This window comes from Acomys russatus, chromosome 26 (genome assembly GCF_903995435.1).
Source record: "Acomys russatus chromosome 26, mAcoRus1.1, whole genome shotgun sequence".
NCBI lineage: Eukaryota > Metazoa > Chordata > Mammalia > Rodentia > Muridae > Acomys > Acomys russatus.
Window position 1 is genome coordinate 47,803,172 of NC_067162.1, and position 15,438 is coordinate 47,818,609.

The 15,438-nt window shown below is 50.4% G+C and overlaps 2 protein-coding genes across 6 annotated transcripts in view; both read left to right on the forward strand.

Annotated features, from left to right (window-relative positions):
- Spire2 (spire type actin nucleation factor 2) overlaps positions 1-644 on the forward strand; it is a 41,605-nt gene extending 40,961 nt beyond the window's left edge. Inside the window, 1 exon segment of the mRNA XM_051169012.1 lies at positions 2-644. Within this exon segment, the coding sequence (XP_051024969.1) occupies positions 2-208 (207 nt within the window). The 3' untranslated portion in view covers positions 209-644.
- Positions 645-3,602: 2,958 nt separating this feature from the next.
- Positions 3,603-15,438, forward strand: part of Tcf25 (transcription factor 25) — a 30,096-nt gene continuing 18,260 nt past the window's right edge. For 3 of the 5 annotated variants that reach the window (XM_051168526.1, XM_051168527.1, XM_051168525.1), the window contains exons 1-5: positions 3,603-3,900; positions 10,947-11,108; positions 12,577-12,651; positions 13,347-13,465; positions 14,216-14,281. In XM_051168526.1, the coding sequence (XP_051024483.1) occupies positions 3,709-3,900; positions 10,947-11,108; positions 12,577-12,651; positions 13,347-13,465; positions 14,216-14,281 (614 nt within the window). In that variant the 5' untranslated portion in view covers positions 3,603-3,708. The remainder of the gene's footprint in view (positions 3,901-10,946; positions 11,109-12,576; positions 12,652-13,346; positions 13,466-14,215; positions 14,282-15,438) is intronic. The other 2 variants (XM_051168528.1, XM_051168529.1) reach the window with 1 other exon arrangement.

The following is a 15,438-nucleotide window of genomic DNA, read 5'->3' on the forward strand; positions in this document are numbered from 1 at the left end:
GCGGAGTGTGGAGGAGGAGTTTCCCCACATCTACGCCCATGGCTGTGTCCTAAAGGATGTCTGCAGTGACTGCACAAGCTTCGTGGCTGATGTAGTGTGCTCCAGCCGCAAGAGTGTGGACGTCCTCAATGCCACGCCACAACGCAGCCGCAGCCGCCAGACCCAGTCCCTCTATATCCCCAACACCAGGACTCTCAGTTTCCAGTGACTTGTGATGGCCACCCTGCGCCCCATCCTGGAACACAGCTGCCGTCAGCCCCCCTGCGCATGTACATATATACATATATAGATACATTTATAATATATATATGGCCTATATATTTATATATACATACATTGTCTCTTTGCCCTACAGTTCATTCAGGGCCAAGCTTTCTCCAGAACCTTCCCTGTTCCTTTCCTCTCAGGAATCCTTGGAAAGGCTGGGAGGGACTGGGGAATGGAGGAAGGGCCGAGGACTTTGATCTTAGAACTCTGGCACAGCTTATACCATGGTTCTCTTTGGCGGCCTTTCTTCCCTGGGTGGACAGGGCAGCTTGGTTCGAGGGTGAACCTGAGTACCAGGTCTGCCTCTGCCGCACTTTTGGGGCCAAAACAGCAGAGGCACCTGGGACACCTCTAAAAGTGGACTGCGAATTTTCCTGAGGCGATCGATACAAACAAGCCTCTGTTCGCCCCAGATAACAGTGACAGACCAAGGAAAGGACTCCACTTCAGCTGGACGAACCAACTAGTTTACTGAGTAACGTACCAAGGGGTGGCTTACAGGACCGGAAGTGACCCTCAGATACTTGTGTCACCTCAAAGCCCCATCCCAGCATAGGTGACAACTCACTGTAATTCACACCCCAGCTAATTTCCTACTTCCCATGGTGCAGCTGAGGAGGAGGTGGGGTGGGGTGGGGTGGGGTGGCTGGTACCTGCTGTGAAGGCCTGATGACCTGTTTCCTACCCTATAACCATTACCACAGGCCTACTATCACACTGTGCTACTTATTTCACTGCCTTGGTTGCAGGCGGTGTTTTCTGTTTGCTACAGCCGCTCTGGCACATCAGAGCCACATGACAACGATGGTTCATTAAGCCCTGAGGCAACACCTACCTGGGACTCAGGGAGGGCCTATGCTAAGCACCCTACCTGCCACGTGCACCAGGAGGCGGGTTCTGTTGTCACCCCACCTTACAGAAACAAAGGCTCAGTAAGGTAAAGGATTTTACTGCTTATATGAGAATAGCTGGGGGGGGGGGGGCACCTCTCCTGAATCACCCTGCTGACTGAGGCCTCTTGGGAGACTCCAGGCTCTGACACCCTGCTCAGGACAAGAAGAGGCACCAAAGGCACAGGAATGCAACAAGTGGCTTTGTGGGAAAGAGCTGACCTTCAAATTAGAACAGCCAATAAAAGCAGCTAGCTCCCAGCTCTAGTTTGAGCACCTCAGACTGCCTCTGTATCTTATTTGTTTTTTAAATTTTTATTTTATTTTTTGGTTTTTCGAGACTGGGTTTCTCTGTGTAGTCTTAGCTGGCCTGGCGTCACTTCGTAGACCTGGCTGGCCTTGATACGCCTGCCTCTGCCTCCTGGCTGCTGGGATTAAAGGCGTTCAACACTATACCTGGCTGTCTTTTTATATTTTAAATGATATTCTTACGTTACACGCTGGCTTGCATTGGTTTATGTGCACTCCACAGCCCATGGGTGCTATTGAACTGGAGCTGCAGGAAGTTGTGAATCACATGTGGGTGCTGCGAACTGAACTCGGGTCCTTTGCTTGAGCAGCAGGCACTCTTGACCACTGATCCATCTCTCCGGCCCTTTGAAACAAAACAAGCGGGCGTGGTGGCGCACACCTTTAACCCCAGCACTCCGGAGGCAGAGGCGGGTGGATCGCTGTGAGTTCGAGGCCAGCCTGGTGTACAGTGAGTCCAGGACAGCTAAGGCTGCACAGAGAAACCCTATCTGGAAAAACAAACAAAAAACCCCAAGAGAATCTGAATGGCCTGGTCCTACTTTGAGATTCTTGCCCAGTATGGGCAGAGCAGCTCGGTCATTCAGGCTGAGCACCCAAACTAGAGAGGAACCAAGTTCCCTGAGGACAGCTGGAACTAAGGGCGCTGACTGGCCCGCCCTCTCTGTCCTTGCCAACTGCCTGCCTTGTTTGGAATTTGGGAGTCACATGAATCCAAAACTAGGTTCTCTCTGGGCTACTTACCCATTAAGTCAGTTTCTTCACATGTGAAAGGAGAGCTATCTCCTGTAATGAGGTAGGACTTCAGAACAGCGAAGGCGGCCCCGCCATTCTTCCCCTTACCTCTCCCCTGCTCTCAAGGTGGGGAGGGGTCCAACCCAATACCAGCTCGTTTTACACTCTTAATTTGGAGGTACTCAATTGTGGCTTATCTAGGAACGTTTTCCCAAAGTATAAAAAACTGGGCCTGGAGCTGGCCATGGTGGCACACGCCTTTAGTCCCAGCATTCAGGAGGCAGAGGCAGGTGGATCGCAGCGAGTTCCAGGCCAGCCTGGTCTACAAAACGAGTCCAAGACAACCAAGGCTACACAGAGAAACCTTGTCTCGAAAAACCAACCAACCAACCAACCAGACAAACAAAACTGGGCTTGGACATGGAGCAGCTTTGTAATTCCAGCAAGTTCAAGGTCAGCCAGAGCTACACAGCAAGATCTTGTTTTATTTGTTTTTAGAGACCTGATCATGGGGTTTTGGGTTTTGTTTAAAAAAAAAAAAAAAAAAGGCTGGGCATGGTGTCGCAGGTGGATGATGATCTCTGTGAGTTCGAGGCCAGCCTGATCTACAAAGTGAGTCCAGGACAGCCAAGGCTACACAGAGAAACCGTTTTTGAAAAATGAAAAAACAGTCCAGGGCAGTCAAGGCTACACAGACCCTGTTTCGGAAAAATAAAAATAAAAATGCAAAAACAAAAACCAGCCTGATCTGTCCAGAGACTCCCTAAACCTTTGTTGTGAAAACGTTCCTGGATTAGAATACACAAAGGGCTGGCCATCTCGACTTCAGATCATCGATCCACGCTAACACCCCCGTAACACGAGCATTCCCTATGGCGTTCGTGACAATAAAAAGGAACTTGTATCGCCTAACACGGCTCCGTGCATCTCACGGAGAGGAGATACCCAGTGCTTACGTTAGACTGTTTCTGTTAAGGCAGACACTGTCCCTTTGCAGTCTAGTGGCAATGCGGAGGCGAGGAACACCGGAGGTTCGGGAATCCGTCCTTGCATTCGCCGTTCTGTCTGTCGTATCAGAACAGTCTCGGCACGCGAGCACCGCAGCGTGCGTTCGTGCTCACCCCCTCCTCACCTGGCCCCACCTAGGAGTCCTCCCGCCCCGCCCGCCAACCCCGGGAATCACGTCGGTGGCGCGCTGCGTTCTGAGCCTGCGCGTCCATGTCCTTGTCCCAGCCGGTTTTCTGCAACCCATACAACCTCGAAAAAGCTGAAGAAATACCGCACTAGAGCCCGGGCGACGCCGCCGCTGGGACCCAACTCTCGCGAGATCTCTCTGGTCCACCCTCGCACCTTCTCGGGCTCCACGGGTTAATTGGGAGGAAGTTCCGGAGAGCCGCGGCGCGCAAACGCGACACGCCAGCCTTGCGCCAGCGCGCCGCCAGTGCGCAGGCGTCGCCACTCTGCTGCTCTTCCTCGTCCCTGTGCCTCCATCAGGCTGTCGGGTCCTATGTCGCGCCGGGCCCTCCGGAGGCTGAGGGGGGAACAGCGCGGCCAGGAACCCCTAGGGCCCGACGCCTTGCAGTTTGACCTCCTCGATGACGATGACGCAGAGGAAGAAGGACCAAAACAGGGGCTGGGTGGCCGGTGCCCCGGAGGCGCAGGGAAGGAAGGAGTCCGTGTCAACAACCGGTTCGAGCTGGTGAGGAGCTGGACAACCGGAGGAGACTGGGGTGGGGTGGGGGCATGACGTCATACGAAGGGGGAATTAAAAAGTTGGGTCTGGACTGCAGTCGAGTGGGCGGAGGGAAGGGGCTGCGCTGCATCGGGGAAGGCGGGCCTTCTGTAGGGGGGGTGGGGTGATGAGCCAGTGCCGAATTGCGAGTCCGGGTGGTGTTGATTTGGGGCGACGTTCCCCACCCTAGATAGATTGGAAGGTGGGATAAGATGCGGAGCGAGGGGGCTGCTAAAGGTCTAGCGCGGGGCTGTGGAGGGGCTGAGGGATGGGAATTCGCTGCAGTACAGGGCGTGTCCCAGGGCAGTGTCGAGAGGCGTGGTGTGACGTAGGGCAGCTCAGGACCGTGACGTCAGAGTGGGCGTGGCGCGACGGGTCGGGGACAGCTAAGGGGGAGGGCCAGCAGGCATGGAGTTCAGTTGGGTTGAGGCGTCGGTAAAGGGGTAAGGTTGTGCTGTAGTGGGGCGCGCATGGTTTCATATCTGCGCCTTGAGAGAGGTCTCTCAATCTCTTTACAAACATTCCTGTTTATTTGTCACGGCAGTTCTATCTGTCCCTGCAAAGTGTACCTAGCTCATGCCACGCAGCAGGTGTCTGACGCACACACACAAATGTGTAGTACTCTTGAGTCCCATGTTTTCCCTTATGACTGACTGATCTGTGTCTGCAGCTTCATATGTGAAACTCTGACTGCGTGTGTCGGCAGATAATATGTTTGTTTTACTCGTTTTGTATCTCCAGTGTGCACATATGGTAAGGCTTCAGTGGCCATTTTTGAGTGAGTGAAAATTTGTAATGAGTCTGAAAACCCTTTGTAATACAGTCTTGCAATCCCCAGCTTGGTGGTACATGCCTTTAATCCCAGCACTCGGGAGGCAGAGGCAGGCGGATCGCTGTGAGTTTGAGGCCAGCCTGCTCTACAGAGTTTGAGTCTAGGACAGGCAGAGATACACAGAGAAACCCTGTCTCAAAAAACAAAAGAAACAAAAGACAAACCGACCAAATATATTGAGGAGTGTGGGAAATGTCCTAGACATTTTGGAAGTTTTGCTCAGAGATTGGTAACAACCTCCCCAGTAGGAATGACAGGGCACATCCTGTAGTTTGTGGTGGTGGAACAGGCTTCTCCTTGGCACTGCCAGAAATCTGCTACCGCTTCTGATTTTCAACCTGAAAGTACCTCCCTTTCCTACTCTGTTTCTTATCCTTTTATTTTAACTTTTTAAACTTTATTAGGTTTAACTTATTGTTGTTGTTATTTTGGGTTTGTTTGTTTGTTTTTAAGACAGGGGTTCTCTGTGTAGCCTTCACTGTCCTGGACTCGCTTTGTAGACCAGGCTGGCCTCGAACTCACAGTGATCCGCCTGCCTCTGCCTCCCAAGTGCTGGGATTAAAGGCGTGTGCCACCAAGCCGGACTAGTTTGTATCACTTTTTACCATCGCAAGCCTTGGCTTTGATTTGTAGGTGATCCCCTGGAAAAGCAGCAAGGGCTCTTTTTGTTTTTGTTTTGTTTTTTGGTTTTTTGAGACAAGGTTTCTCTGTGTAGCCTTGGCTGTCCTGGACTCGCTTTGTAGACCAGGCTGGCCTCGAACTCACAGTGATCCACCTGCCTCTGCCTCCCAAGTGCTGGGATTAAAGGCGTGCGCCACCACTGCCCGGCGCAGCAAGGGCTCTTAACCAGAGTTGCTCCTCCGGCCCCTTTTTCTTGCCCATTCAGTAGTGTGAGCTAAGCTGGTCAACAACGCCCAGGCCCCGCCGGGCGTGGTGGCGCATGCCTTTAATCCCAGCACTCGGGAGGCAGAGGCAGGCGGATCACTGTGAGTTCGAGGCCAGCCTGGTCTACAAAGTGAGTCCAGGATGGCCAAGGCTACACAGAGAAACCCTGTCTCGAAAACCAAAAAAAAAAAAAAAAAAAAAAAAAAAACAACGCCCAGGCCCCAAAAGTGGCAAGACAGCCAGCTACTTGACCCCTTAAAAAAGAAGGCAGCTGAGCAGTTTGAGAGTTGCCGGGAAGGAAGAAAGGGCTGGCAGAAGCAGAGGACTGAGGGCTGAGGTAAAAGGCAGAAAGCTGTAAAGAGTCAGCCTTGATCTGTGCTCAGTGGAGGAAGGGCTCCCAAGAGCCGTACAATCTTTATGGTGGATGGTCCAGGTACCTAAGGTCTGAGAGCTAACAGCAGCTGCTGTCAAGGGAGGAATCCAATACCGAAGAAGCCTTACGCCCGGGTGAATGATGTGCTGCCTACCACCTGCTTTGAAATCCCTCTTGGAGAGAAGGGAGTGAAGTATTATTAAAGACACGTAGACTGACTGGATGCCAGTAACTGGGAGCTGGGCCATGGGCACGTATGGATTATCTGTATTTCCCTATTTTTCGTGTGTTTAAAATTAAATCTAGCTAGGAGGTGGTGGCTCATACCCTTGATGTCAGCATTCTGGAGGCAGAAGCAATTGAATTTTTGAGTTTGAAACTAGCCTGGTCTGCAGATTGAGTTCCAGGACAACTAGGATGACACACAGAAAGCCTGTCTTGGAAAAACAAAACAAGGCCCGGTGCGGTGGTGCATGCCTGTAATCCCAGCACTCAGGAGGCAGAGGCAGGTGGATCGCTGTGAGTTCGAGGCCAGCCTGGTCTACAAAGTGAGTCCAGGACAGCCAAGGCTACACAGAGGAAGCCTGTCTCAAAAAACCAAATAAAATAAAAGGTAGACTGGCTTACTATTGCCAGACAGCTATCTTCCTGAAAGCGGCCAGGGAATTGCCAGTTAGAGAATCAAAGTGCCTCACCTCCCCCCCAAAGTTTTTGCTTAGTTACAGGAAAATTAACATCAGAATTCGGAGAAGTCATTCACATTCAGAATGATTCCAGCTGACTTTAGCAGTGTCTAACATCTGTACAGTGCCTGGAGCGCAGTGCGACCCCTTTATCTGTACCAGCCCCCGGTGCACAGGGAGCCTTCGTCATTGTTTGCTCCTCTGCCTTCTGTCCTGGACACGTAGCTGATGGCGCTCCCCTCCCAGCAGTTGGCAGGAGCCTGCCAAGACAGTTCTCCCTGGCCTCAGCTTTCGCTAGTCTTTTGTTTTTGTTTTGCTTTTTGAGACAGGGTTTCTCTGTGTAGCCTTGGCTGTCCTGGACTCGCTTGGTAGACTCAGACTGGCCTCAAACTCACAGCGATCCACCTGCCTCTGCCTCCTGAGTGCTGGGATTAAAGCCATGTGCCACCATGGCCCGGGGCTTTCTCTAGTCTTGCTCCCTGTGTTTCAGCCGTGCTGACCTCCCCTAGCCACGCTTGGGTGCTGTCCTGCTACCCGCCCACTCTTACCATCTAACTAGAGTCACCACCATGTGCAGTCCTGTTTCCTTGCTGTGCCTGCTGTTGGTCCTGGAAACAGACTTTGTGGCTCACTGATGTGTCGTCACCACTCAGGACAGGGTCTGGCACTCAGAATGCATGTCTGTCAGTGCTGATTTTATTTATTTATTTATTTATTTATTATTATTTTTTTTCCAGTGCTGATTTTAATAAGACAAATTACTAGCCAGTCGATGGTGGCTCACCCCTTTAATCCCAGCACTAGGGAGGCAGAGACAGGTGGGTCTCTGAGTTCAGGGTCAGCCTGGTCTGCAGAGTGAGTTCCAAGACAGCCAAGGCTACACAGAGAAACCCTGTCTCGAAACCCAACAAACAAACTGAATTTCCTTAGGTATGCATGCAAAGCTGTGGAGTCAGAGGCACCTAAATCTGTATCCTACCTAGCTGTCCATCTGCGCAGCTGAGAGAACTTGTGCTGCACACTGAGTGCTCTTGCTAACCCCTCAGGTTGCCATGAAGACGTGAACTCATGGGTGCGGTTTGTAGCATATGCTGGGCATGTGATGAGCATCCAGCAAATGTAGGTGTGTGTTGTTGTCGATGGAGGGGACACATGACTGTGAATGCCGCTCTTGATATATTCTTAGGGGCAGAGGATGTCCTTCTAGGGGACTGAGGCAGGGTAAAGACTGCCTGGGGCCTCTCCTGACTAGAAGTCATTACTGCTCCATCAGAAGAGTGGTTACTGATCAGCTTGTTGCTGGGTGCTCAGTACAGACTTTGAATCCCTGCTCACTTGTGACTGGTCCCCGCTCAGAATATATGTGCAGGATTATTCAGTCTTGATATTTATCTCTTGTTCTTCCTTTCTGCTGAGTGGGAAATGGTGTGTCCTGGTTGTTCTGCAGGGATGGGGGTTGAACCCAGGGTCTTGTGCATGCTTTACATTCCTTTTTATTTATTTATTTTTTAAGTTTACATATTTATTTGTTTTTTTGGTTTTTCGAAACAGGGTTTCTCTGTGTAGCCCTGGCTGACCTAGATTCGCTTTGTAGACCAGACTGACATCAGACTCACAGAGATCTGCCTGCTTCTACCTCCCAAGTGCTGGGATTATAGGCTGAAGAGATGGCTCAGAGGTTAAGAGCACTATCTGCTCTTCCAAAGGTCCTGAGTTCAATTCCCAGCAACAACATGGTGGCTCACAATCATCTATAATGAGATCTGGTGCCTGAACACTATATAAATAGTAAATAAATATTTTTTTGTTGTTTTTTGTTTTTTCAAGACAGGGTTTCTCTGTTGTAGCCTTGGCTGTCTTGCACTCACTCTGTATACCACCAGGCTGTCCTTAAACTCACAGCAGTTGACCTGCCTCTGCCTCCCAAGTGCTGGGATTATAGGTGTGTGCCACCACTCCTGGCTTAATAAATAAATCTTTTTTTTTTTTTTTGGTTTTTCGAGGAGACAGGGTCTCTCTGTGTAGCCTTGGCTGCCCTGGACTCGCTTTGTAGTCCAGGCTGGCCTCGAACTCACAGTGATCCGCCTGCCTCTGCCTCCCGAGTGCTGGGATTAAAGGCGTGCGCCACCACGCCCGGCTATAAATAAATCTTTTAAAAAGTTGGATGGTCTGGAGAGATGACTCAGAGGTTAAGAGCACTGGCTGCTCTTCCAGAGGACCAATTTCAGTGCTCACAATAATTGCCTGTAACGTAGGTTCCAGAGGACCTAGCACCCTTGCACAGACATGCATGCAGAACACCTATTTTATTACTAAAAATAAATAAATCTTTTTAAAAAGAGGTCCAGGCTGGGTGTGGTAATGGCCGATAGTGCACACCTCTAATCCCAGCAGAGGCAGAAGCAGGTGGATCCCTGAGTTCGAGGCCAGCCTGGTCCACAGAGGGAGTTCTAGGACAGCCAGGGCTACACAGAGAAACCCTCTCTCAACAACAAAAACAAACAAACAAAAAAGTTAACTGCCATTTTGTGCACGTCACAGCGATTATTTTATTACATTAGAAAACTGTGTAAACAGTCACTAACCTCATATAGACGTTCCCACATGCGCCTGATTTCCCCACAGCTGCAGAGTAGGAGAGAAACAGTTCCCACGACTGCCCTCCTGACACCAGCTCCAACTGTAGGGTTCTCAGGGCCACCTCCCAAGGTCGGTAACTGTGAAACTACAGAACAGTGACAGATCTGCGGGGCAGTCGCACAGAGTGGCATTTCAGAGGCAGTGCTTGCACTGCTGTGCCCAGGCAGACCCGTGGTGCTCTCACGTCCTTGGCAGTGGACACCGAGCAGCCTGAGCTTCCGTGGTCAGGTTTCTTGTTTTGATTTTAGCATCGAGGGTTACAGGATGAGCGGCTTGCATGGTGTATCGATGGAGTTGACGTGAAGGGGCTCCTGTACCACTCACGTGGCTGACCTGGGTCTGCTGTACTTCAGGAAGTTTGAGTTCCTGACTTACATACCCACTGTAGATCATGTTGCTACCATCTGACTTGGCCTCAGGGCCCCTATAAATCGTCTGGTCAGTGTGGATTGAAGCCACAATACTGTGAAAAAGTACCAGAGGCTTAGATGGTAACTACCCAGAAGCCAGGGCAAAGGCCAGGCCTTTATTTGGATGGGATGAAATTTATTATTATGTATCTAGAACATGGAAATGAATTCTTGTGTCGAAGCCATGCATTCAGCTGTGAGGATTGTGCTGGGCATGCTCTTCTTTTAAGACATTATTTTCATGTGTATGGATGTGTTTTCCCTTGCATGCATGACTGTATACCACACGTGTGCCTGCTGCCCACAGCTAGAGCAGGGCACTGGGTCCCCTGGACCTGGAGCATGGAGGGTTGTGGGCAGATCGGTGAGGCCTGGGAGCAAGCCCAGGTCTTCTGGAAGAACAACCAGTGCTCTTACCTGCTGAACTGTCCCTCCAGCCCATGTCTGCTGTTTTTTGTCCTCCACCCCGGTGAGGTTATCCTCCGCAAGGTTGGCATAGTGAGGACTGCTGTGAGGAGAGAAAGAATGTGCTAGTATTCTATTTCTTAGAGTTTTCAACAATGAAAGAGAAAACGTCATGATATTTCTAGATGTCTGCTCATTTCTGCCTATATACAGGCAGCTGCCGTTCCTGATTTCCAGGTGCACCGTCTCTCCTCACAGTGAGGGCAGAAAGTCACTTCTCCTTTAGCAGCCCCTCACAGGGATTGAGGTACCTTGTCTGGTGAGTCTAACAGTTAAAAGTAGTTTATTGAAGCTGGAAATGGTTCAGTGGTCAAGAGCATTGGCCGCTCTTTCAGAGAGCCCAGGTTTGATTCCATCACACACATGGTTTGTCCAGTGCCAAGGGATGTGATACCCACCTCTGATCTCCATGGCCACCAGACCTACCTGTGCGCATATGCACGCATATAGGCAAAATATCCATACACATATGAAGAGGAAAAAATCAAAGTTTGCGTGGTCAGTAAATGCAGTCATTGCGGTCTGGGGTTCTGAATGTCATACCTACAGATGCTGGTGCGGGGCCCTGACTCACAAGCTCAGAACGTGCTGGTGCCATGTGGATCAGATACTCCTCCCCTCCCGCCACCTCACCCCGAGCCCAGTCACAGTCCTTTCCCTATGTGGTGTCTCCATGAACTCTGGCCTGTGGTGCTCAGGTGCTTTCTTTCCTTCTGTCTTTCCAGATAAACATCGCAGATGTTGAGGATGACCTTGCAGTAAACGGAGAGAGGTCTGACTGCACCCTGCCAGAGTCTGTGTCATCGGGGAACAAAGGAAGAGCTCAGCGTGGAAACCCAGAGACCAAGCAAGATGGGGACGTGGCCAAGGCAGGGTTCCAGGAACAGGTATTAGGGGGTCACGTGGCGATGGGGTTCCTGAGCACATCAGAGGCAAGCGCCAAGGCGTTAGCCTCATGTACCCTGAGCTACCAGTTTCTTAAATTCTTTTGAATTTGAAGTCTTCAATTGTTTGGTTGCCCTGAGGAACCTGGATGGCATTTCTGTGGAAATCTGAAGGCCTATGGTCGCCTGGTGGGTACCGTACAGTGTTTACTTGCCTCTTTTGGGAGTGTTGATCATAACATGCATTCTGGTGAAGGCAGATTTCTCACAGAAGGGCTTGGCTACAGTAGGCATTTCAGGACAGTAGCGGTAGGGCTCCCTAAGAGTCGCCCTGACCCGCTGAGTCCCCATCCTCAGGGTAACTGGCATACAGCAGGGAATGGTTGACAAAATGAAGAGAGAGAATGCCAGTGTTCGTGTGCTGGGTGGTCCTGTGCGCTGTCTCAGCTGTAGGTCATGGGAAGGGCAGGGGTGCGAGAAGCCACAGATGGCTTTGGGAGGACCGTGGTCGGTGTTCTCTTGTTGCTGAAAAGCAAATGAATTGGAAGGACTCGAGGCTATAGGAGGAATGGGGCTGCTACATTGGACATTGAACTTGTTGCATAAATATGTGGTGGTGTTTGTTTTGTTTTTTGGTTTGGTGGGAGGTAGTTTTGGTTTTGTTTTTTTTGCCAGTATGCCCGGGTGAAACAGGATTTCTGTGTGTAGCTTTGGCTGTTGTGGAACTTGCTCTCTAGACCAGGCTGCCTGCTTATACCTACCAAGTGCTGGGATTAAAGGCATGTGCCACTACCACCCAGTTTACATTTTTATATTTTATTTTATTGTTTTTTTAAAGATTTATTTATTTATTATGTATACAACGTTCTGCCTATATATATCCTTGCACAACAGAAGAAGGCCCCAGATGTCAATATAGATGGCTGTGAGCCACCATGTGGTTGCTGGGACCTGAACTCAGGACCTTTGGAAGAGCAGCCAGTGCTCTTAACCTCTAAGTCATCTCTCCAGCCCCAAATAGAATTTTTTGGGGGGGTTGTTTTTGGTTTTTGGTTTGTTTGTTTGTTTGCAAGGTTTTTCTTTATAGCCTTGGCTGTCCTGGACTCGCTTTGTAGACTATTTTATTGTTTTTAATTCAGGGTTACACCATGTAACCCTCACTACCCGTAAGATCTTTTTCCGATACAGAGTGCTTTGTGTAGCCTTCTCTGTCCTGGACAGAGCCTGGCCTTTCACAGTGATCACCTGCCTCTGCTTCCCTAAGTGCTGGGATTACAGGCGAGTGCCTTCATGCCTGGCTTCCAGAGATCTCTGTGTAGACCAGGCTGCCCTCAGATTCATAGAGCTCTGCCTCTGTCTGCCTCCTAAGTGCTGGGATTAAAGGCATGTGCCACCAGACCTGGCTGTTGTGTAGTTCTTAATGTTTATGATTTTATTTCTTTCCATTGACTAAAATGTTTCCTTCCATTAGTCTAATGCAAGTGGCAAACTCCGAAAGAAGAAAAAGAAGCAGAAAAACAAGAAAAGCTGCACAGGAGAACCCTCGGTATGTTGTCAAGCTGGCTGACTGCTGTGCCTGAGCCCACTGCTCCCTGCTGGGTCCTCAGGTTGCCCCTGGAGGACGCGTGGTTTTATTGAGTGCTTTGATAGCTTCCCACTGAAGTGTCGCTGAGGGGTCAGCAGAGCAAAGAGGAGACACAGACCTGCTTGTCAGACCCACTCTTGGGTTCTGTGTTTTGATGAGTGTTCCCTGCTCAACTTACTGGTGTCTTGTCCTGATGCCTTCTATTGGTAGTGAGTGTAGAGGCCACTGTGACCTGTCATCATCAGATGGCACAGTCCCGTGGCTGCCTCATGCCCATGTCTTACGGTTCGTTCTGGGAAAGTCATAGCTTTGTTCCTGCCAGTGAGGAGTCTTGACTCAGCTTACCCAGGGAAGTATGCTCCTCTAGAAGATGCAGTGTGGTATTTTCGCCTGTGATTTCCAGGGCCCTCTGAGTCTGTGATCTAGCCCTTCTGGCTTTCTCTGGTGAGACATGTCTCCTTTCTGAATGTATATACAGCGCATGATAATAGCTTTTAGGAATTAAGTCAATATAACCATTCTTTTTAAAAATAAGTCATTCTGTCATTGGTGGTTATGACATTGAAAGTAAAGTCGGAGCCAGGTACAGTGGTACAAGCCTAGAATCCTAGCAGCGGACGTCAATGTAATGCTCAACAGGTTCTTCTGGCTTTTAGGAAAACGGGCTCGAAGATATTGATCGCATCTTAGAAAGGATTGAAGACAGCAGTGGCTCCAGCCACCCAGGCCCCCCCCCACTGAGCTCCAGGAAGCACGTCCTGTACGTGGAGCACAGGTACAGCCGCCCTCACGGTGCTGGGAAAGAGAAGCAGAAGAACGTTTACTGTCTCTTTTTCAGTCAGGTCTGGTGGCAAACACCTGTCATCCCAGTCGCAGCGCGTGGGCAGTGGAGGCAGGAGACTTGGGAGTCCAGGCCTAGCTGGGCTGCTTAAGATGAATTTGAAAAAGAAAAAAGTGTTGAAAGTGGCATGTGGGAAGCCCTGCGTTCCGTCCCCGTACCACAGCTTCACATTCAGTTCCTTCAAAAAAGTGAAATGGGGCGGGTGGTGCTGGGCATGGTGCTTCATGCCTGTAGAGCCAGCACTTACGAGGTCAAGGCAGAAAAACTGCCACCAAGGGCAGCCTGAGCTACAGAATGACACCTCCCCTCAGAAACACATAAGTTAAAAAAGAATAAGAAAGAAGAAGCAGTCATCCATATTTCAAAAGTCTTGTAGCTTTATATATCTTGAATTTTGAACTGTGTAGAGCACCATTTCACGTTTGCACAAGTAGCCAATTGGTCTTACAGACACTGAGTGAAGCATAGTTGCGACTCAGAGGTTGCTGCCAGCTTTTTGAGAGTGGGCTTCGCAGTGTGCTCAGAGCTGGCCGGGACTCCTGCTCCTCCTGCCTCAGCCTTCTAGGGACTGAGATTGCAGGCATGCGCCACCGTGCCCAGCTCCCCACGACTTCTTCTCTGACTTTATAAAAATGTAGAGGTATTGTAGAACATAATTTTTTTTTCTAACCTTTTTTTCCTCAGACACTTGAATCCAGATACAGAACTGAAAAGGTACTTTGGTGCTCGAGCCGTCCTGGGAGAACAAAGGTGAGGCTCCAGTCTGTCTGCTTCGTGCGCTGTCATCCCTTCTCACACTCTAGAGGGAGGAGTATGTTGGGGGAAACTGAGGCAGAAAGATTGTTGTGAGTTCTTCATAGGAGGAAAGTATCTACATCCAGAGTGAACAAGTAGAACTCTTAGCATTGGGTCTGAAATGACTCAAAAGAAAAAGTTTGTGATACCCTCAGGGCTCCGGTGGAGCTGGCTCTGTCCCTCACACGTGATACCCTCAAGGCTCCAGTGGAGCTGGCTCTGTCCCTCACATGTCATATCCTCAAGGCTCTGTGGAGCTGGCTCTGTCCCTCACACATCATATCCTCAAGGCTCCGATGGAGCTGGCTCTGTCCCTCACATGTCATATCTTCAAGGCTCCCGTGGAGCTGGCTCTGTCCCTCACACGTCATATCCTCAAAGCTCTGGGGAGCTGGCTCTGTCCCTCATGCCTTCTTCTCTGGCATGTACATCATATTTTTACAAACATGCTAAGGGCCTTGTGGATGCGAAGTCCCATTTTTGTTTTCCAATCAGCAGCTAATATGAACCAAAGCTGAGGTGACATGAGATGCTGTGTCTGTGCTGACTTATAGTTCCTAGTCTTGGGCAACATGTCACAGGGTGAGGTGCAAGGCCAGCCAACATGCCACGGGGTGCGGTGCAGGGCAGGCCAACATGCCACGGGATGCGGTGCAAGGCAGGCCAACATGCCACGGGATGCAGTGCGAGGCCGGCCAACATGCCACAGGGTGCGGTGTGAGGCAGGCCAACATGTCACAGGGTGCGGTGCAAGGCACGCCATGAGTCCCTAAAGGAGAAGGGTGCAAGGCTCCAGCTCCAGGGATTTTGTTGGGAAGCTGTGTGTGCTCTCTCTGCTTCTCCATCAGAGCGTCTGGAAAGCTTTATGCTTGCTGTGGTAGGGCCTCCTCCGTGGCCCGGGACCTGCATTTCCAATGGGGTTTGTCTTTTGTGACTGTGAAGTCCTAGGTGTAGACCTGGAACTGACTATGTACGCCAGGCTAGCCCGGCGCTCAGAGCCATCCCATCCACCTGCCGCTGTTCCCTAAGTGCTGGGATCAAAGCTGTGTGCCACCATGTCTGCCTTACTTACTTATTTCTTGCTTTATTTATTTATTTTGGTTTTTTGAGAC